Raw genomic sequence first — 16,694 nt, 5'->3', positions numbered from 1 at the left:
CAAAGGACCCCAAATAGAATCAACCCAAGAAGATCTTCTCCAAGACGCATTATAGCCAGGTTGACCAAAACCGCAGACAAAGATAAGATACTAAGATTGGCAAGAGAAAAACATCAAGTTACCTACAAAGGACATCCCATCAGGCTAACAGCAGATCTCTCATCGGAAACAATGCAAGCGAAGAGAGAATGGGAAAATATATTCAAAGTGTTAAGAGAGAAGCAGTTTCAGCCAAGAATACTGTACCCGGCAAGATTATCTTTCAGGTGGGAAGAAAAGACAAGAACATTCTCAGATAAACAAAACCTGAAAGAATTTACCAGCACCAGACCAGACCTCCAAGAAGTTCTCAAGGATGTGCTGTATCAGGAAAACTAAACGCAGATACATGGAAATAAGAGTCCAAAAACTGAGAAAGTAGCTAACTTAATCATAGGGACAAGTCTGGAGTTGAATACTATATCCCAGAATTTAATCAGGAAAATTGAACCAGAACAGAAGATAAAAGTATATGAGACTGATAGGTTCATGCACCTACCATTTGAACAGAATCCTAACCTGTTTCCGGGCTTTAAGCAAAGTTCCTTGGCGGTTCTTTGATTTAAGTTAAAACTGGTTTTCTTAGTAGTAACGAGGGAACTCACCTTTGAAAGTAGTCAGGTTATGTAGGAAATTGTGTGATCAATGCAATGTGGGTGGGAAGGGAATGGAGGACAATTTTGGACACTAGAGGTGGTGTGAGAGGAGGGTGGGAAGGGACAGAGGGTCAGAAAGAGGGGTGGAAATATTTCTAGGAACTAGAAATGGAAAGTTTTTTGTAATGTGCATGATTGAGTCACTATGCAGTGTGTACTGGATGGGAGATCACATTATGTGTGCTGTGATGATGCTTAGGGAAGGGATGTAAATTGAGTTACAAAAAAAAAGTTCCAGGAAAAAAAATATATATATCTATTCAGTGACTGCAGTAGGATATGTAGCCCCAGCTAGGTGCTACTTTATAGGACGCGTAAAGTTAGACTTGTGTTCATGGAAATGTGTGTGTCACCTGTGTTTGCTATGAGGGTATTTGGATTGATTAGGGTCTTTGGTGATTCAATAAAATGTGGGAGGAAAACAGTATAGAAAGCAAATATAGATACCAGAGACAATGAGGGAGGGAAGTGGGAGATGGCAGAGGGTAAGAGAGAGGGAATCAAGGACGGGGTAAGGGGGAGGGGGAAGCAAAGCATACAGAAAACAAGAAATGGAAGATTATTTGTTGACAATAACATGTTTGTTGATGTGCTTGATTGAGACAATATACAGTTATACAGAGTACTCTGGATGGAAAATCTTATTTTGTATGTTGTAATGATGTACAGTGAATGAATGCAAATAAATAAATTGGGAAAAAAAAAAAAAGGAAGGTCCTCGTAGGGAGCTGCTCAATCTGAGCAACACAATGGTGACCTTTAAACACATGCAGAAACATGTTTGGGCTGTTAGCCTTGCAGAAGCAACAGAAAGCCATTAACAAAGGAATACTCATTCTGCCTCTGTGTTGAAAACTGCAAAGCAGTATCGATTAAAGGAAACCATATGTTAAATCAGAGAAGGCCTAAGAAGATAAAACTAAGATAGCACTTCATGGCACCAGAGTTTTCACATCTTCGACTGATTAACGTCTGAAAACAGCTAGCTTTGCTTTCCACTTCCCTTCCCCTCTCCCATTTGCCCTTTAAACGGATAAACCTGGGAATGTCTTGGGGCCACAGTTTCCTCTATCAGAGGAGTCTGAACCACCCAATCCCTGCTTTTCTCTACTTGTGTGTCTTTGTATGTTTGTTTCTGATCCACAGCTGCTCCCACTCAGAGCATGCATCCAGTCGTATGGGTCACAGCAAGTGGTGCCCAGATGGGGGCCTGAGTACAGGGAGACTACAAAGAGTCAGGTGAGTGGACACACTTGAGTCTGACTGGAGATAATAAATCAAGATAAGGAATAAATAGAGTAAAATAAGGAACTAATAGAGCGAGATAAATAGAGTAAAATAAGGAACTAATAGAGCAAGAGAAGGAGTGGATCCAATTAGAGTCAGGTGTAAAACATGGGAACACAAATGTCTGTTAAAGGAAAATAACCAACTCTAAAAATAACATGGGGACCAGCAGTTAGCGTAATGGCTATGTGACTGAACTCCCATGTAGTTGACCGTGGTTCGAGTCCTGGACCCGGTGGTTTAAACTCACGCCAGGAGCATGTGCATGTGTGCCCAAGATCCTGAGAGGAGAATGAAGGAGAAGGGATTGTGGCATGGCCATCCCCCCTGTGGGGGTGATTTCTTGCTTTCTATCTCTCTGTCTCTGTCTTCCTGGTGAGTGCATGCGCCCTATAGCAAAAACCTCTCCCCTCCCCCCAAAAATATAAATAAAATAAAAATAATAATGTGGTTTATTTCTAAGCAGAATGAGTGGCCTAGGCCAGAGAGGAGGCAAAACATGGCTTTATCTCAGGGTGATCAGGTACAAGAGTTTCCTTTATTTGATTCTGAGAGCAAGAGACAGAGTTTGGAATTTAGTGAGAAGTTTTCCCATTAGTCTGGCCCAAAAAGGTGGGACATGTGGATATAGCGACTTGTAGGTTACAGGTGGGTTTCACAGTTTTTAGGGTGGTGATTGTAAAAGGAAGGTTGCTGGGATCAGAAAAGAATGTACTTTAGCAATGATTAGCAGCCTTAATACACATCACAAAGATACTCCAATACTATGCCAAGGGCAGGATGTAGGAAGAATCCTGATACTAATGAATCAAAATGGTCTGTCAGCATCTGTGGGTGTGACTCCCCCTAGGCCCTCTGAAAATGACCTTGGAAAAATAGGAAAAAGCAGTCAGACTTCTGTCCACAGTTCCCCTCCACCCCGCCCTTGGCCAAAAATCATTCCTCTGAATGCATGAGTAGGCCACAAAATTGATAGGTCCTATGGTGCCAGGAAGGCTCATTCCTGGTAGTCAGGTCCCACAGCACTAGGAAGGCTCACTCCTAGGGCTCAGGCTCATTGTTCAGCAGTGGAGTCCTGGGGGAAGGACATGTCTGACTGACTCAATAGCCAATTGTCTCTGAGCGAAAGTAAGAGTCAGGCCTCAAAATTCAGTGGGGAGGGGAGCAATTTTTAGAAGTATGAATGGCAAAAATGGAAAATACCTATAACGACTTGATAGCAGTTCATTACAATAGAGGTAAATGACAAAACAATTTTTCTATTGTACAGAGCAATTTAAGATAAACTCATGACTGAGAGTGTCATTTCAAGAGCATTAAACTCATAAATTTGTGATTTGAAAATATTGGTACCAATAACACAAATGTAAAAAAAATTGGGGACCAGTAGGTGGTGTGGTAGTTAGGGTGCTGGACACTCCCACATAGCCGATGATGGTTCAAATCCTGGATCTGGTGGCTTGCTTTCTCACTTTCCTACCTCTGTCTGTGTCTCTCTCTGCTCAAATAAAAAAAAAAAATGAATGAATAAATGAAACTAAATAAATAATTCTGTATTAAAAAAAATTGAAGAAGACTACAGTTGACAATGATCCTTATATAAACCCATATACCAGATTAGCTTTTACAAAAATGAACTGCATTTTTTTTTTTGAGAGGATTTCACTATAGGGTGCGTGCGCTCGCCAGACAGACAGAGAGAGACAGAGAGACAGAAAGCGAGAAATCACCCCCCAGGGGGGGTGGCCACACCGCAATCCCTTCCCCTCCATTCTCCTCTCGGGATCTTGAGCACACACGCACACGCGCCTGGCATGAGTTTAAGCCACCGGGTCCGGGGCTCGAACCACGGTCGACTACGTGGGAGTCCAGCGACATAGCCATTACGCTAACTGCTGGTCCCCAAAAATGAACTGCATTTTTTGAGGCTTCTCAGGGGCCCAACTTGGAAAAAAAAATGAAAGTTTAATTAAAAAAACAAAAAGTTTAATTTACTATTTGATCTTTAAGAAACATGTCAAGAACATGTCAGAAAACAATACAATATTGGGAAACAACAGGATCATAAGTCACTGAGTATTTAACTAAGTTGATAATTATAAAAAGTTACACAATTAAAAAGTCTAACCCTTTAATGCTTTATTTGTCAAATAATCAAATTTCACTAAATACAAACATAAAGCATAAAAATCTGTTTCTTAAGCAAATTATTAAGCTATAAAGAAATCTCCTGAAGTATGTTTGCAGTTTACCGAGAGCAGATCGATACTTCCAAAAAACCTTGATTTTAAGTACAGGACCAAAATAACTTTTATTAACTTTTTAGGAAAACATATATAGTACTCTCTTTGATTTTAGCCAACTTGTCATATAAAACTTATACATTTTTTCATAAAATTTACTTTCAGTCTCTACAACTATTTTTTTCCTTCAAACTCATCTTATCCCAATGTCTTAGACCTAGTGTTTGTCTCCCCTTTTTTTTCTAATGATAAATATCTGTTTTAGTCATCTTACTTTAGCACACATACTTTACCATACCACAATTTTCATACAAAATTTTTTCTGTTTTCCACTTCGTGTTAGATTGACTTCTGAATAGCCTCTTGCAAACTTCCTCTCAGAGAAAAAAAGAAAAAATAATAATTTTTTTTTTTTTGGAGAGGTTTTTCCTATAGGGCATGTGTGCTTGCCAGAAAGAAAGAGACAGAGAGGCAGAAACTGAGAAATCATCCCCCCCAGGGGGGATGGCCATGCCACAATCCCTTCTCCTCCATTTTCTTCTCGGGATCTTGGGCACGCACGCACATGCGACCAGTGTGAGTTTAAGCCACCGGGTCCAGGACTCGAACCGTGGTCGGCTACATGAGAGTTCAGCAACATAGCCATTATTCTAACTGCTGGTCCCGAAAAAAATTAAATAAATAAGAGATGATTTTAACAAACTCTGATGTTCTTTCTTTTTTTTTTCTTTTCTTTTGGAGAAGTTTTTGCTATAGGGCACGTGTACTTGCCAGAAAGACAGAGACAGAGAGACAGAAAGAGAGAAATCACTCCCCAGGAGGTATGGCCATGCCACAATCCCTTCTTCTTCATTTTCTTGGGATCTTGGGCACACACGTACATGTGCCCAGCATGAGTTTAAGCTACCGAGTTGGGGGACTCGAACCACAGTCAACTACATGGGAGTCTAGTGACAGCCATTACACCAATTGCTGGTCCTAGTTTTAACGAACTCTGACCAGACCCTTCCATTACTGTCAGACAAGACTGCAGAACTGTTCCAGCCTTTGACCACAGACGGGCCCCAGTCACAGTGGCATGTAATCTAATCAAGGTGTCAGCCATTTGTGTGACCTTATCCTTTACCCATCTCAGACTAAGACACTGGTCTTCTAGGTAAGATGGGCTGAAACACTTTTTGGCTTTAAATCCTCCCACTAGGTGTTTTACTCAATGTACTTTACATATATCTGGAAATAATCTTAAATAACCTTTTATTTAGACCCCCCCCCCAAATGATCCTAAAAAGATTATTTTTTGATTTGTGGATTCCTTTTTTGGAGAGGTTTTTTGCTATAGGGCACGTACGCTCACCAGAAAGACAGAGACAGAGAGACAGAAAGCGAGAAATCATCCCCCAGGGGGTAAGGCCATGCCGCAATCCCTTCTCCTCCATTCTCCTCTCGGGATCTTGGGCATGCATGTACACACGCCCAGTGTGAGTTTTAAGCCACCTGGTCCGGAACTCAAACCACAGCCGACTACATGGGAGTTCAGCAACATAGCCATTACGCTAACTGCTGGTCCCTTGAAGAGACATTTTAAATGCTGTTTGATTAGACTGATTTTCCTGAAGTTCAATTTTTGGTTCTCTTATGGCTCAGTTAATAAGACTTATGACTAAAGATAATAAAAACAAAATCGTGTAAAGAAAAGTTTTATATGTGATCCATATGTTGGTCTTTGGGTTGTTTTGTTTCTCTCTGGAAGTCATATGTGACTACTGTAGTCTACCATGTATTCTGTTTTTGATTTTAATATCAACAAACATTGAGTTAACCCTTTTTGACCCATAAGATACTTAGAACATTTAACTTTCATTTTCTACAGACATTTAAGTAAAATATTTAAGCTATTGCTATCATTGACAAGGTTTCCCCAAAATCAAAATCTAAATTTGTTTTGACCTCAAAATAAGTTTTGAATGTTTACAGAGGGCCCCTGAAACATCCGAAAGAGAAATGTTAAACAAACCAGTCTTATTTTAATATATTAAATGATATAGGAAACATTGTCAAATTGAGTAATTTTAATTTTCTTTACATTATATTTAAGTTATATGTATGGATAAATTATGCATATGTTTACAAGTATATCAGTATTCTATATTTAGGTATGTATTATATTCTAAAATAATGTAAAATTCCTAGAAATCTATGATGTGATATTTATCAGGCGTGTTGCAGGCTGTGTTAAACTGGTATATTTCACAGATGCAGCCGAATTTCTTTATCAGTTGTAAATTCTTGTCAGCTCTTTAACTATGGTTGGGACCAGCAGATGGTGTAACAGTTATGTTGCTGGATTCCCATGGAGTCGACCAAGGTTCCCGGTGGCTTAAACCCACATCAGGCGCATGTGTGTGCGTGCCCAAAATCCCAAGAGGAGAGTGGAGGAGAAGGGATTGCAGCATGGCCATCCCCCCCGGGGGGGTGATTTCTCATTTTCTGTCTCTCTGTCTCTCTCTGTCTTCCCTGTGAACTCATGTGCCCTATAGCAAAAATCTTTCCAAAAATTTAATTAATTCATTTTTTTAAAATATCTTTAACTATATATGGTTGGTTCAAATCTTATTGTCCATGGGTAGTTGCTTTGACACCTTTCTAAAAACCTTTTTACAAATAATTATAATCCTAACGTATTATGTATTTTAAAAACTTCACAAAAAAGATGGAAAGAGGATGTACTCTTACAAGTACAGGATTCTGATAATCTAATCATTAAACTGTGTAACAACTTCCATTTTCTATGGAAGAAACTAATCGGTTTTCTGATCTACTAAGCAAACCATTAAGTGGAACCAGAATTTACTGTAAGTAAGGAATTGGTTAACAAAATTGCATGCTAAATAGCCAATGTCAAAATTGTTGAGCTAGGTAGTACTTCCTGGCCCACTGTCTAAGATCAAAAGTACATTCTTAAGATCTATAATTTGGGGCTGGCAGGTGGCATGGTGGTTGGGGCACTGGACTCCCACATGGCTGACCAAGGTTTGAGTCCCAGACTTGGCAGCTTGCTTTTTCACTTTCTCTCTCTCTCTCACTCTCACATGTGCCCTATAGAAAATTTAAAAATAACAATAAGTAAACTAATTAAGTAATTATTTTAAAAAGTCAGTAATTTAAATAAATTCCATGAGATAGATTTAAGTCAAATTACAGGTGACAATCTATTTAATAAACAATACTATACACCTAAATTAAAAATTGATATAAAAAGTTATAAATCCAATATTAAACATGAATTCATAGAGAGCCTGGATGGCTACCTGGTTCTTTCTGAGTCCTTATAACTCTCATTATTAATTAATATGCTTTAATTATCCCTATTTTTGGTCTTTTACATTTTATACAAATGAAAAATATTGGGGTAGTCTAATAAAACTGTTTAGTTCTGCACTCGGAAATTTGTTAAACAAGTTTTTGTTACTATGGTTTGTACAAGTTCATAAGGTACTAATATATACTAATGGTTAAAGTTGCTAAAATCACAAATTCTGGTCAATATGGATATATGTAATTCTATTAGTAGGTGCAAGTTTACATGCTTGCTGACTCTTCCAGGAGTGATCAGATTCCCAGGGTGGGGAAGAAAAGATAAGCATGGGTAGTTAGTAAAAACCTCTTTGCAAAGGCACTAATCCTTTCAACTTGCTGTGCCACTCCTTACGGTATTTCTTGGGAACTGCTGTGTCAGCATCTTGCTTATGTTCATATCCTACTAGTTTGCAGAATCCCTGGATGAGAACTCTGTGCAACAGCCATCCAGCTCCACAGACTCAAATTAGAGAAAGAAAATGGGGGAGATACAGGCATTGGCTGGATCTGAACACCATGGAGACTTTTAAACACATTCAGAATCACAGTTGTTTGGGCTGTCCCTGCAAGGTTAGCAGAAAGCCATTAACAAATGAATATTCAATATCCTTTAAAGGTAGCCATATGTTGATCAGAAAAGGCCCAAGAAGATAAGGGAAAACTCAGATAGGACTACATGGCACCAGACCTTTCACATCTTCAGCCTATTGACATCTGAAAACAACTAGCTTTGCATTCCACTTCCCCTTATCCCCCTTTGCCCTTTAAAAAAATATTTATTTAATTCTGTTGTTATTATTATTTTTTAATTTGATCACACAGAGACAGAAAGAGAAAATGAGAGAGCAAGCCACCAGGTCTGGGACTCGAACCGCGGTTGGCCATGTGGGAATCCAGCGCCTTTAACCACCATGTCACCTGCCGGGCCCCGGGAATGACTTGGGGCCATGACTGCCTCCATCATAGGAGTCTGGACCACTGGATTCCCTATCTTTTCCACTTGTGTGTCTTTGCGTGTTTATTTTTATGTTTATTTCTAATTCACAGCCACTTCCACTCAGCACACATTCAGCCATGTGGGTCATGGCAGGTTCTGAGTTTTTCCACCTACCTTCCATTGAGAGAGGCTCTTTATCCTCTTATCTTGAATCTGGATGGGTTTATGGCTGCTTTCACTGGTGGAGTATACTAGAAGTGGTGCTATGTGGCTTCTAAGGCTAGGTTGTCTAGGCCATGCACCTTCGGGATGGTCTCTTAGAATCCTTGTTCTCTGTATTCCCTCCCAGGATGCTCCCTCACAGTGCCCAGATGCAAGGTCACAAGAGGTTCAAGCCACATAATGAAATCATGTGTAGGTGTTCTGGTCAACATCCCAGCAGAGTCCAGCTGTTGGGTTATCCTATTCCAAGAGCCAGAATATGAGTGAAGACACCTCCATATGATTCCAGCTCCAACCCTGAGTTACTCCAGCTGTTCAAGTGTACTAGTTCAAACAAAATGGTTGTAACAAAATACCATAGATTGGATGGCTTGAGCCAGCCTGTGGCATGGTGGTTAAGTGGTTGGATCCAATATGGCCTACTGTGGGTTTTGAGTCCTGGATCTGGCAGTCTGAGAAACGTGTGTATGTGTGAGTGCCCAAATCCCCAAATGAGGGTGAAGTAGAGGAGAAAGGATTGCAGCATGACCATTCCCCATGGGAGGTTCTCTCTCTCACAAGTGGATGCATCCTCTGGCAAAAATTTTATGTGTGTATATATATATTTTTCTTTTTTTCCCCAAAGATTTTTGCTATAGGGCGTGTGTGCTCGCTAGAGAGAAAGTAAGCGAGAAATCCCACCCCCCACCCCCCCAGGGTGAATGGCCATGCCATAATCACTTCTCCTCCATTCTCTTCTCGGGATTTTGGGCACACATACACACGTGCCCGGCATGTTTTAAGCCGCCAGATCTGAAATTTGAACTGCAGTCGACTATGTGGGAGCCCAGCTATAAAATAACCATTATGCCGTCTGCTGGTTCCTAAAAATATATATATATATTTCACAGCTGGAAGTCAGTGGTCACTGTCAGGTTTAATATCTGGAGAGAGTTCACTTCTATGGCTGTCTTTTCACTTCACCTGGTAGAAGGATTGAGGGAACTCTTAGGTATTTTTATAAGGATGCTAATTCTATCCCATGAGGACTTCATCCCCATGACCTAGTCCCCTCCCTACGCCTACTTCCTAATACCATCACCTTTGAGGTTAAGGTTTTGACGTATCAATTTTGAAGGAGCATTAAGTCTTCCTGACAAAGCAATGGACATTATAGAGCAGAGAAAACACAGTCTTTAAATCCAGATCCACAGATCTCTAAGCACAATATATGGTCATTGTTACCACTAAGTTGGGAAGATTATTAGACTACAATAGATTGTTGCCAACAGCAGAGATCAACACTGAGCTGCCAACTTGGCATCTTGCCCTGGGGAGATTTTCCTGGTGGGAGTTAAACAGTTTTAGACTCCTTCCATCATGAGGGGAGATTTGTCCTTCCTGGGTTGGACACATTCTATCTTCCTTTCCGATAATGCTTCTGCTAGCAACTCCATCTCTCTACTTTTGCCGTTGACATAGAATTCCATACCATGTTGTTTCTGATCAAGGAATTGGTTTTCCATAAAGGAAGTAACTATGGATTCCACCAGTAACCAGGACTTAGCAAGGATATGAGAGTTCATGACTAGTGTTTTGTAAAAAACAAGAACAGGGAACAGCAGATGGTGTGGTGTTTAGGTTGGTGGACTCTCACATGGCTGACCTTTGTACAGGTCCTGGACCCAGTGGCTCAAAAATCATGCTGGGTGTGTGTGTGTGTGTGTGTGTGTGTGTGCATGTGTGTGTGTACCCAAGATCAGGGGAGGATGGAATTGTGGCATGGCCATTCCCCCTGGTGGGTGATTTCTTACTTTCCCTCTCACTCTATCTCTTTCCAGTGAATGCACACACCCTAAGGCAAAAACCTCTTAAAAAAAAAACACACAACAAAAAATGACAATAGTGGAAAAGTAGCTAAATGTGAATGAATTCTATAGTTAATGCTATTCTATCAATGCTAGTTTCCTTCTTTCTTTGAAATTATTGCCAGAGGGTGCATGCGCTCTTCAGAGAGAGGGAGAGAGAGTAAAGGAGAAAGCGTGCCCGTTGGGTCATGGTCACACCACAGCCTCCTCTCCATTTCTCCGTCCTGTCAGGATTAGGGGCATACACTGGTGCTGACATGTTTTTCAAGTTGTCAGGGCCGAGACTTGAACTGTACAGTCAGCCTTGCGAGATCCAGCTCCCTGAATCACCAGGCCATGGGACAGCCCAGTCAATGTTAGTTTCTTGGTTATGACAAATACATCATGGTGTGTAAGATGTTAGAGGAAGCTGAGTAAAGGGCAACAGGGATGCTTTATACTGTCTTTGCTACTCTTCTGTAAATCTAACATTATTTCAAATGAAAAAATAACCTTGTATTACCTTTACCCAGTGACTGGCAATCCTGGTATAACACTGTAGATCTTTTTGGGGAATTTCTCAACGAAACCCATCCCCCTCTTCATTCAGGATGCATTCAAGTCTGAACTGGCACAGGATGGGGAATTCAGTGAGAAAGTTTAGTTTTTCTGTTTTTGTTTGTTTTTAATGATAGAGAGACAGAAAGATAGTCAAACACCCTCAATAGGGTCTCATGCATACTGACCTTCCAACCCCCAGCTTTTCAGTCAGCCAGAACTGCCTGGCACGTACAGCTTGATGGAACTGCACCTGTGCCGCTCTGGACGGCTCTAGCTTCACTTCAGCATTGCTGTAGAGCTCTGCACACCAAGCCAAACCTAGGTGAGGGTTTTTGACCATCTATTGTGATAATTCACGTCAGATTTCTGCTCATCATACCTAGAGATATTACAGTTAAATAGGTCAAATAATGTTTTAATAGGTTGTTGTGAGTTGAATTTTGTACCCCCAGGGTTGGCAGCTGGTGTGGTGGGTGGTTAAGGTGCTGGACTCCTACATGGTTGACCGCATGAGTCGGTGGTTTGAGTCCCAGATCTTGTGACTTGCTTTCTTACTTTCCCTCTTTTCTCTTTCTCTGGTCAAATTAAAAAATAATAAATAAAATTAAATAAAATAATTTTATCCACTCAAAAAATATACTCAAGTCTTCATCCTTGGTGTAAATTTGACCTTATGGGAAAAAAAGCTTTTGCAGATGTATTGGGTCATTGTAAAAGTCATGATTTTTTTTCTACGCAAAATGCATCATGACTTTTCTGATGACCCAATAATTAATATATGAGTAAGATGAAGTCCTACTGGAGTGGGCCCTTAGTCTAATATGATTGGTGTCCTTCTGAGAAGAGAGACATAGACACAGGGGAAGATGGTTTTTGACAATGGAGGCACAGGTTGGAGTCATGCAATCGCAAGCCAAGAAAAGTCAGTGATACCAGTAACCATCAGAAGCTAGAAGAGGCAAGGAGGGATGGTCTCCCGAGAGCCTTCAGGGAGCATAGCCCTACCTGCACAGTGACTTCAGACTTTCATCCTCCAAAACAGAGAGGATAAATTTCTGTAGTTTTGAATCATCCACCTTGTGAGTTACTCCCAGGTATTCTAGTGTCTTAGCTGGTTCCCATTGCTAAGGGGACTGGATTCTAGACCCATTCCGGCAAACTGTTAGGTTGCTGCAAAAGTAATTGCGGCTTCACATTGTTGAAACTTGCCATTTGGTATCCACAGATTCTTAAATAAAAATGGGGTTATGTTACACATCATTTTAACATGTCTCTATTTTTGCTAGTGATATTACTTGCTGTTTATTTTATATGTATATTTTAGACTATGGAAATGATATTAGAGAAAAAGGAAATTCGAGCAATTTTCTTACTTGAGTTCAAAATGGGCTGTAAAGCAGTGGCGACAGCCTGCAACATCCATAGCGCATTGGCCCGGGAACTGCTATGAACGTGCAGTGCAGTGGTGGCTCAAGAAGTTTTGCAGAGGAGATGAGCGCCTTGAAGACAAGGTGCGTACTGGCTGGCTATCAGAAAGTGAAGTGACTGGGACTGGTTCGAGTCCTGGACCTGGCAGCTTGCTTTCTCACTTTCCCTCTCTCTCTCTCACTATCTATCTATCTATCTATCTCCCTCTGGTGAGTGCACATGTCCTATAGGAAATTAAAAAAATATATAATAATTAATAAAAATTAAATAAATAATTCTTAAAAAAAGAACAAAAACCCAGTAGTTAAAACGACCAATTGGGAGCAGTTTTTGAAGCTGATCCTCTTCCAACTACACAAGAAATTGCCTCATCATCAACATTGGCCATTTTATGATCATTTGACATTTGAGGCAAACTGGAAAGGTGAAAAAGCTTGACAAGTGGATGCCGCATGAGCTGACCGAAAATAAAACTCTCATTATTTTGAAGTGTTGTCTTTTGCTCTACACCACAGCAATGAACCATTTCTAGATCAGATTAGAACGTGACGAAAGTGGATTTTACGTGATTGGCAATGACCGGCTTAGTGGCTAGACCCAGAAAAAGCTCCAAAGCACTTCCCAAAGTCAAACCTACACCCCAAAAAGGTCATGGTCCATTTGGTGGAGTCTCTTTGAGTGTCCAGAAACTAATATTTCATTGCTCATTACAGATAATTGAGGCAGCCCAGAGACAAGGGTCCCACCTGATTTTCAGACAGGGACTGAATGTTACTCTCCATACTCGACCAGTTACGGTAACGGTAGCTGCTGTAACAGACAGGTTTCAACCTTGCATTGGCTTCCTCACTCACAGTAGGTCCAGCTTCAGCAGGGGGGTCTGCATCCCTGGTGAGACGTCGTGGGGCAGGCTCCAAGGTTGCTCTGGGTGTCGGTGTTGACATTCAGCAGGTAGGACAGGAGGACGGGACATGAACGATGGTGTGTGGGATTTTTATGGACTGGCCAACAGTGTGCACGTCTTTTCTGACTGCGTTCCGTGAACCAGAGCCTAGTCACCTGGCCAAACCTAGATGCAAGTGGCCTGGGGAATTAAGTCCCTGACTGGGCAGCCATTTCCCGGAAACAACTCTGTGTGATGGAAGGGGAGCACGTATTTGGTGGCCAGCTGGCCCTCCTGCCACGCAGCCTCTGCTCCGTGTTGGACACAGGCGCTCCATGGATAGCAAGTGTGCTAGATGCATTTCACTTGGCAGGCATTTCCCGAAGTGCCTCAGATGTATCGATTTACTGTCATAAACATTGCAAGAATGGTTATTTTTAAGGGCTTCATTTTATAGATGAGACTGAGGCAGAGAAATGTTTAGTAACTCATCTGAGTCACACAGCGGTAAGCGATAGAGCCTGATTCAAACCCCACAGTCTGACTTTGGAAGTCACCGCACCACCACCTGGTATTTCTTTTCCCTGTAGATCCATGTTGCATGGAGCTGATTTATGAAAAAGGTAATGAATGGGAATGTGCTTTATGAAATTGTGGAGAGTGAGATTAGACAGGCCCTCTTAGAGGGCCCGAAACACTCCAGAGCCCCGGTATCTGCTGGGTACTAGCAGCTTTCTCTCTCCTGGGTTTCCATGGCACTTGGCAGGTGGGTTCATCTTGTTCTCCCCAGGCCTGGCATACTATCTGGTACATGGGAGGTGTTGAGTATACATTTCTCAATGGATTTGAAAAAGTAAATGCCAGATGTTATAGAGAAGAGTGAGCCAGACATAGTTCTGTCTTTAGAGAGCTCAGATTTGAAAAGACAGTTGTAAAAACGAGTTACTGATGTGTGAGAAAGGAGAGTGATGGAGAAGTGGACAGTCCACAGGGGGACATAAAGTGATGGGGTAGGAAAACAGAGAGCCTTTTCATTTTAGCCATCTATTCATCCAGCACATAGTTACTGAGCACCTACTATGTGCGGGGCACCACTGCCCCAAGTGCTGTAGATGGACAACCCTTTTCATAGGACTTTTGTTACAGCGGGAGAGACAGGCCTTGCATGTTTATACGCTGCAGGTGATGTGTGTAAGGAGGAAAATGAAGCAAAGTAGGGGTTCAGAGCATGGTGGGGCAGATTCATGGAGACGGTCTTAAACCAGGCTTCCTTTGCTCGTTCATGCACCCACGCATTTGTGCAGGCATGAATACGCTGGGTTCCTTGCTGAGAATCTACTTGGCTTAGCTCTGGGGACGCCTGGTTGACAAGCACCAGCTTCAGCTCAATGGGGACACATGCCGTGATTGCAACCTGTGTTTGCATAGTCACTTATTTGCATGTGGCGGATACTGTCTCTGGATGGCCTTCCTCCACGCCTGCCCCAGCCCATCCGACCAGCTCCCGCTCTGGGTGCAAAGACTGTGCAGATGCCGTCTCTTCCCTGAGCCTCTCAGCCTTCTTGGCAGATAGTGACCCTCCCAGCCCTCCCTCCAGGCAGCCCTGGGCCTGCTTGCTGCTTTCCCTATGGGCCATGGGGCCTTGAGCTACGGGAGTCTTAGGGGATACGCTCTCCAATTTCCCAGCAAGTACTCATGAAATACTCTCTACCGAGGTGTTCACCTGAGCTGTCAGTTCCATGAGAACAAGTCTTTCATAGCGGAATCCTCAGGGCCTAGAACAGAGTCTGGCAAATATGCAATGTGGGATAAATATCTCACATGTTGATCAAATGAATGAATGAATGAATGAAGGCAAGGTCCGCTGGTTGATACCTTCCAGGCCCAGGACTTTCCTGCCTTCCGGGAAGTTAGGGTAGGTGACTGCAATTTGTCTGGCCTAGCACAAAACTAAAACATGGACCCCTTGTTCAAGGTAAGAATTTCGAAGTGGGAGCGGTAGAGCGCAAACCAAGCCTGAAGGGTGTTTTCAGGGGCCTGACCTTGGGCTCTGCGCAGGAGACCTGCCCTGCCCTCTCTATTCCGCAGGCTTTCTTCCTTCTCCCTCTCCCACCTGCCGCTGGGTTCTGGTTCCTCCTCTCAGCCACGTCTGAACCTTAGGACGCTGCTGTGCAGAAACCATCAGGACCTCTTCTTACCGGTACCAGAGTCCGGCTCCGGGAGGTCCAGTCGGTTTCCGGGAGCCAGCGGGTACTTGGGGCTTTGGAAGGAGAATCCCGTAGGCTGGGGCGGGGGGCTGGGGGAGACGCTCCAGATCCCACCAGGACGGACCCCCGGGCACTTACCGCCCCATCTCCGCTGGTCTAGGAGCAGCTCCGGCTCCCTTGGAGGAGGGGGAGGCACGGTCTCCTTTCCCAGGAATGGCTCAGGCCTTACCACGCACCTGGGCATCTCGCAGCCTGCACAGAGACCACAGAAAGGCTGCCCCTTCCCCTCTTCACCCCTAGCCAGATTTGTCCAAGACAGGTGGCCAAAGAGACACAGTGACCCGCACAGAGAAAACGTACCACGAACACACAGGACGAGGGCAGACGGACAGAAGGACGACACGCACGGACACTTGCAGACGCACTCGGACCTTTAGGGTCCCCGGGGACGGCAGGGAGCAGCGAGCTCTGGCGCAGAGCCCGCGAGGCCGGTTCCGCCGCAGCCACGCCCCCCTCGCGTCCCCTAGGAAGCCCCTGTCGCTCCCGCCGCCCTGGGAGCTCTCGGGGCGGCGTGGGGGGGACTTCTAGGCAACAGCGGTGCGGGGAGCCTGGTAGGTTGATGGGTCAGCAGCAGGCGTCGACGCAGGGGTGAGGACTGCCTGCAGCGGGCGGGGAGCAGGGCTGGCCTGTGTCCGAGAGAGCAGGAGCCGCCCGCCTGGGTCCCCAAGTGGGCGGGGGCTGGCCGAGGCGTTGCCCAGCGAGGGGCAGGGGGCAGTGGGCGTCGAGGAGCGCGGAGACACCCGCAAAGAGGCAGGCGGGGGCGGGAACCCGAGGGCCGGGGAGGCGCGAGGGCAGGCTGGCAGCAGGCGTCGGGGCAAGGACAGCCGGGGCCAGCAGGTGGGGCCTGGACGCAGCCACCTCCAAGGCAAGACTCGGCGCCGACCTCTCAAAGATGCCCGAAGCCCAGGAGATGCCCACCTTGGCCCGGGCAGCGGCGGGCGCCTGGGACAGGGGCTGGTCGGAACCCCCCGCCCGCCCGCCTTCCCTC

The 16,694-nt window shown here is 43.8% G+C and overlaps 1 protein-coding gene across 1 annotated transcript in view; it reads left to right on the top strand.

Moving 5' to 3' along the window:
* The first annotated feature begins 15,396 nt into the window (after nt 1–15,396).
* OTOP1 (otopetrin 1) overlaps nt 15,397–16,694 on the top strand; it is a 45,615-nt gene continuing 44,317 nt past the window's right edge. Inside the window, exons 1-3 of the mRNA XM_006163197.1 lie at nt 15,397–15,414; nt 15,600–15,689; nt 16,262–16,659. Coding sequence (XP_006163259.1) covers nt 15,397–15,414; nt 15,600–15,689; nt 16,262–16,659 — 506 coding nt within the window. The remainder of the gene's footprint in view (nt 15,415–15,599; nt 15,690–16,261; nt 16,660–16,694) is intronic.

The sequence above is a fragment of the Tupaia chinensis genome, unplaced genomic scaffold (genome assembly GCF_000334495.1).
Source record: "Tupaia chinensis unplaced genomic scaffold, TupChi_1.0 Scaffold141490_1, whole genome shotgun sequence".
Taxonomy (NCBI): Eukaryota; Metazoa; Chordata; class Mammalia; order Scandentia; family Tupaiidae; genus Tupaia; species Tupaia belangeri.
The sequence above is the reverse complement of the archived record's forward strand: the minus strand, read 5'-3'. Positions and strand labels throughout refer to the sequence as shown.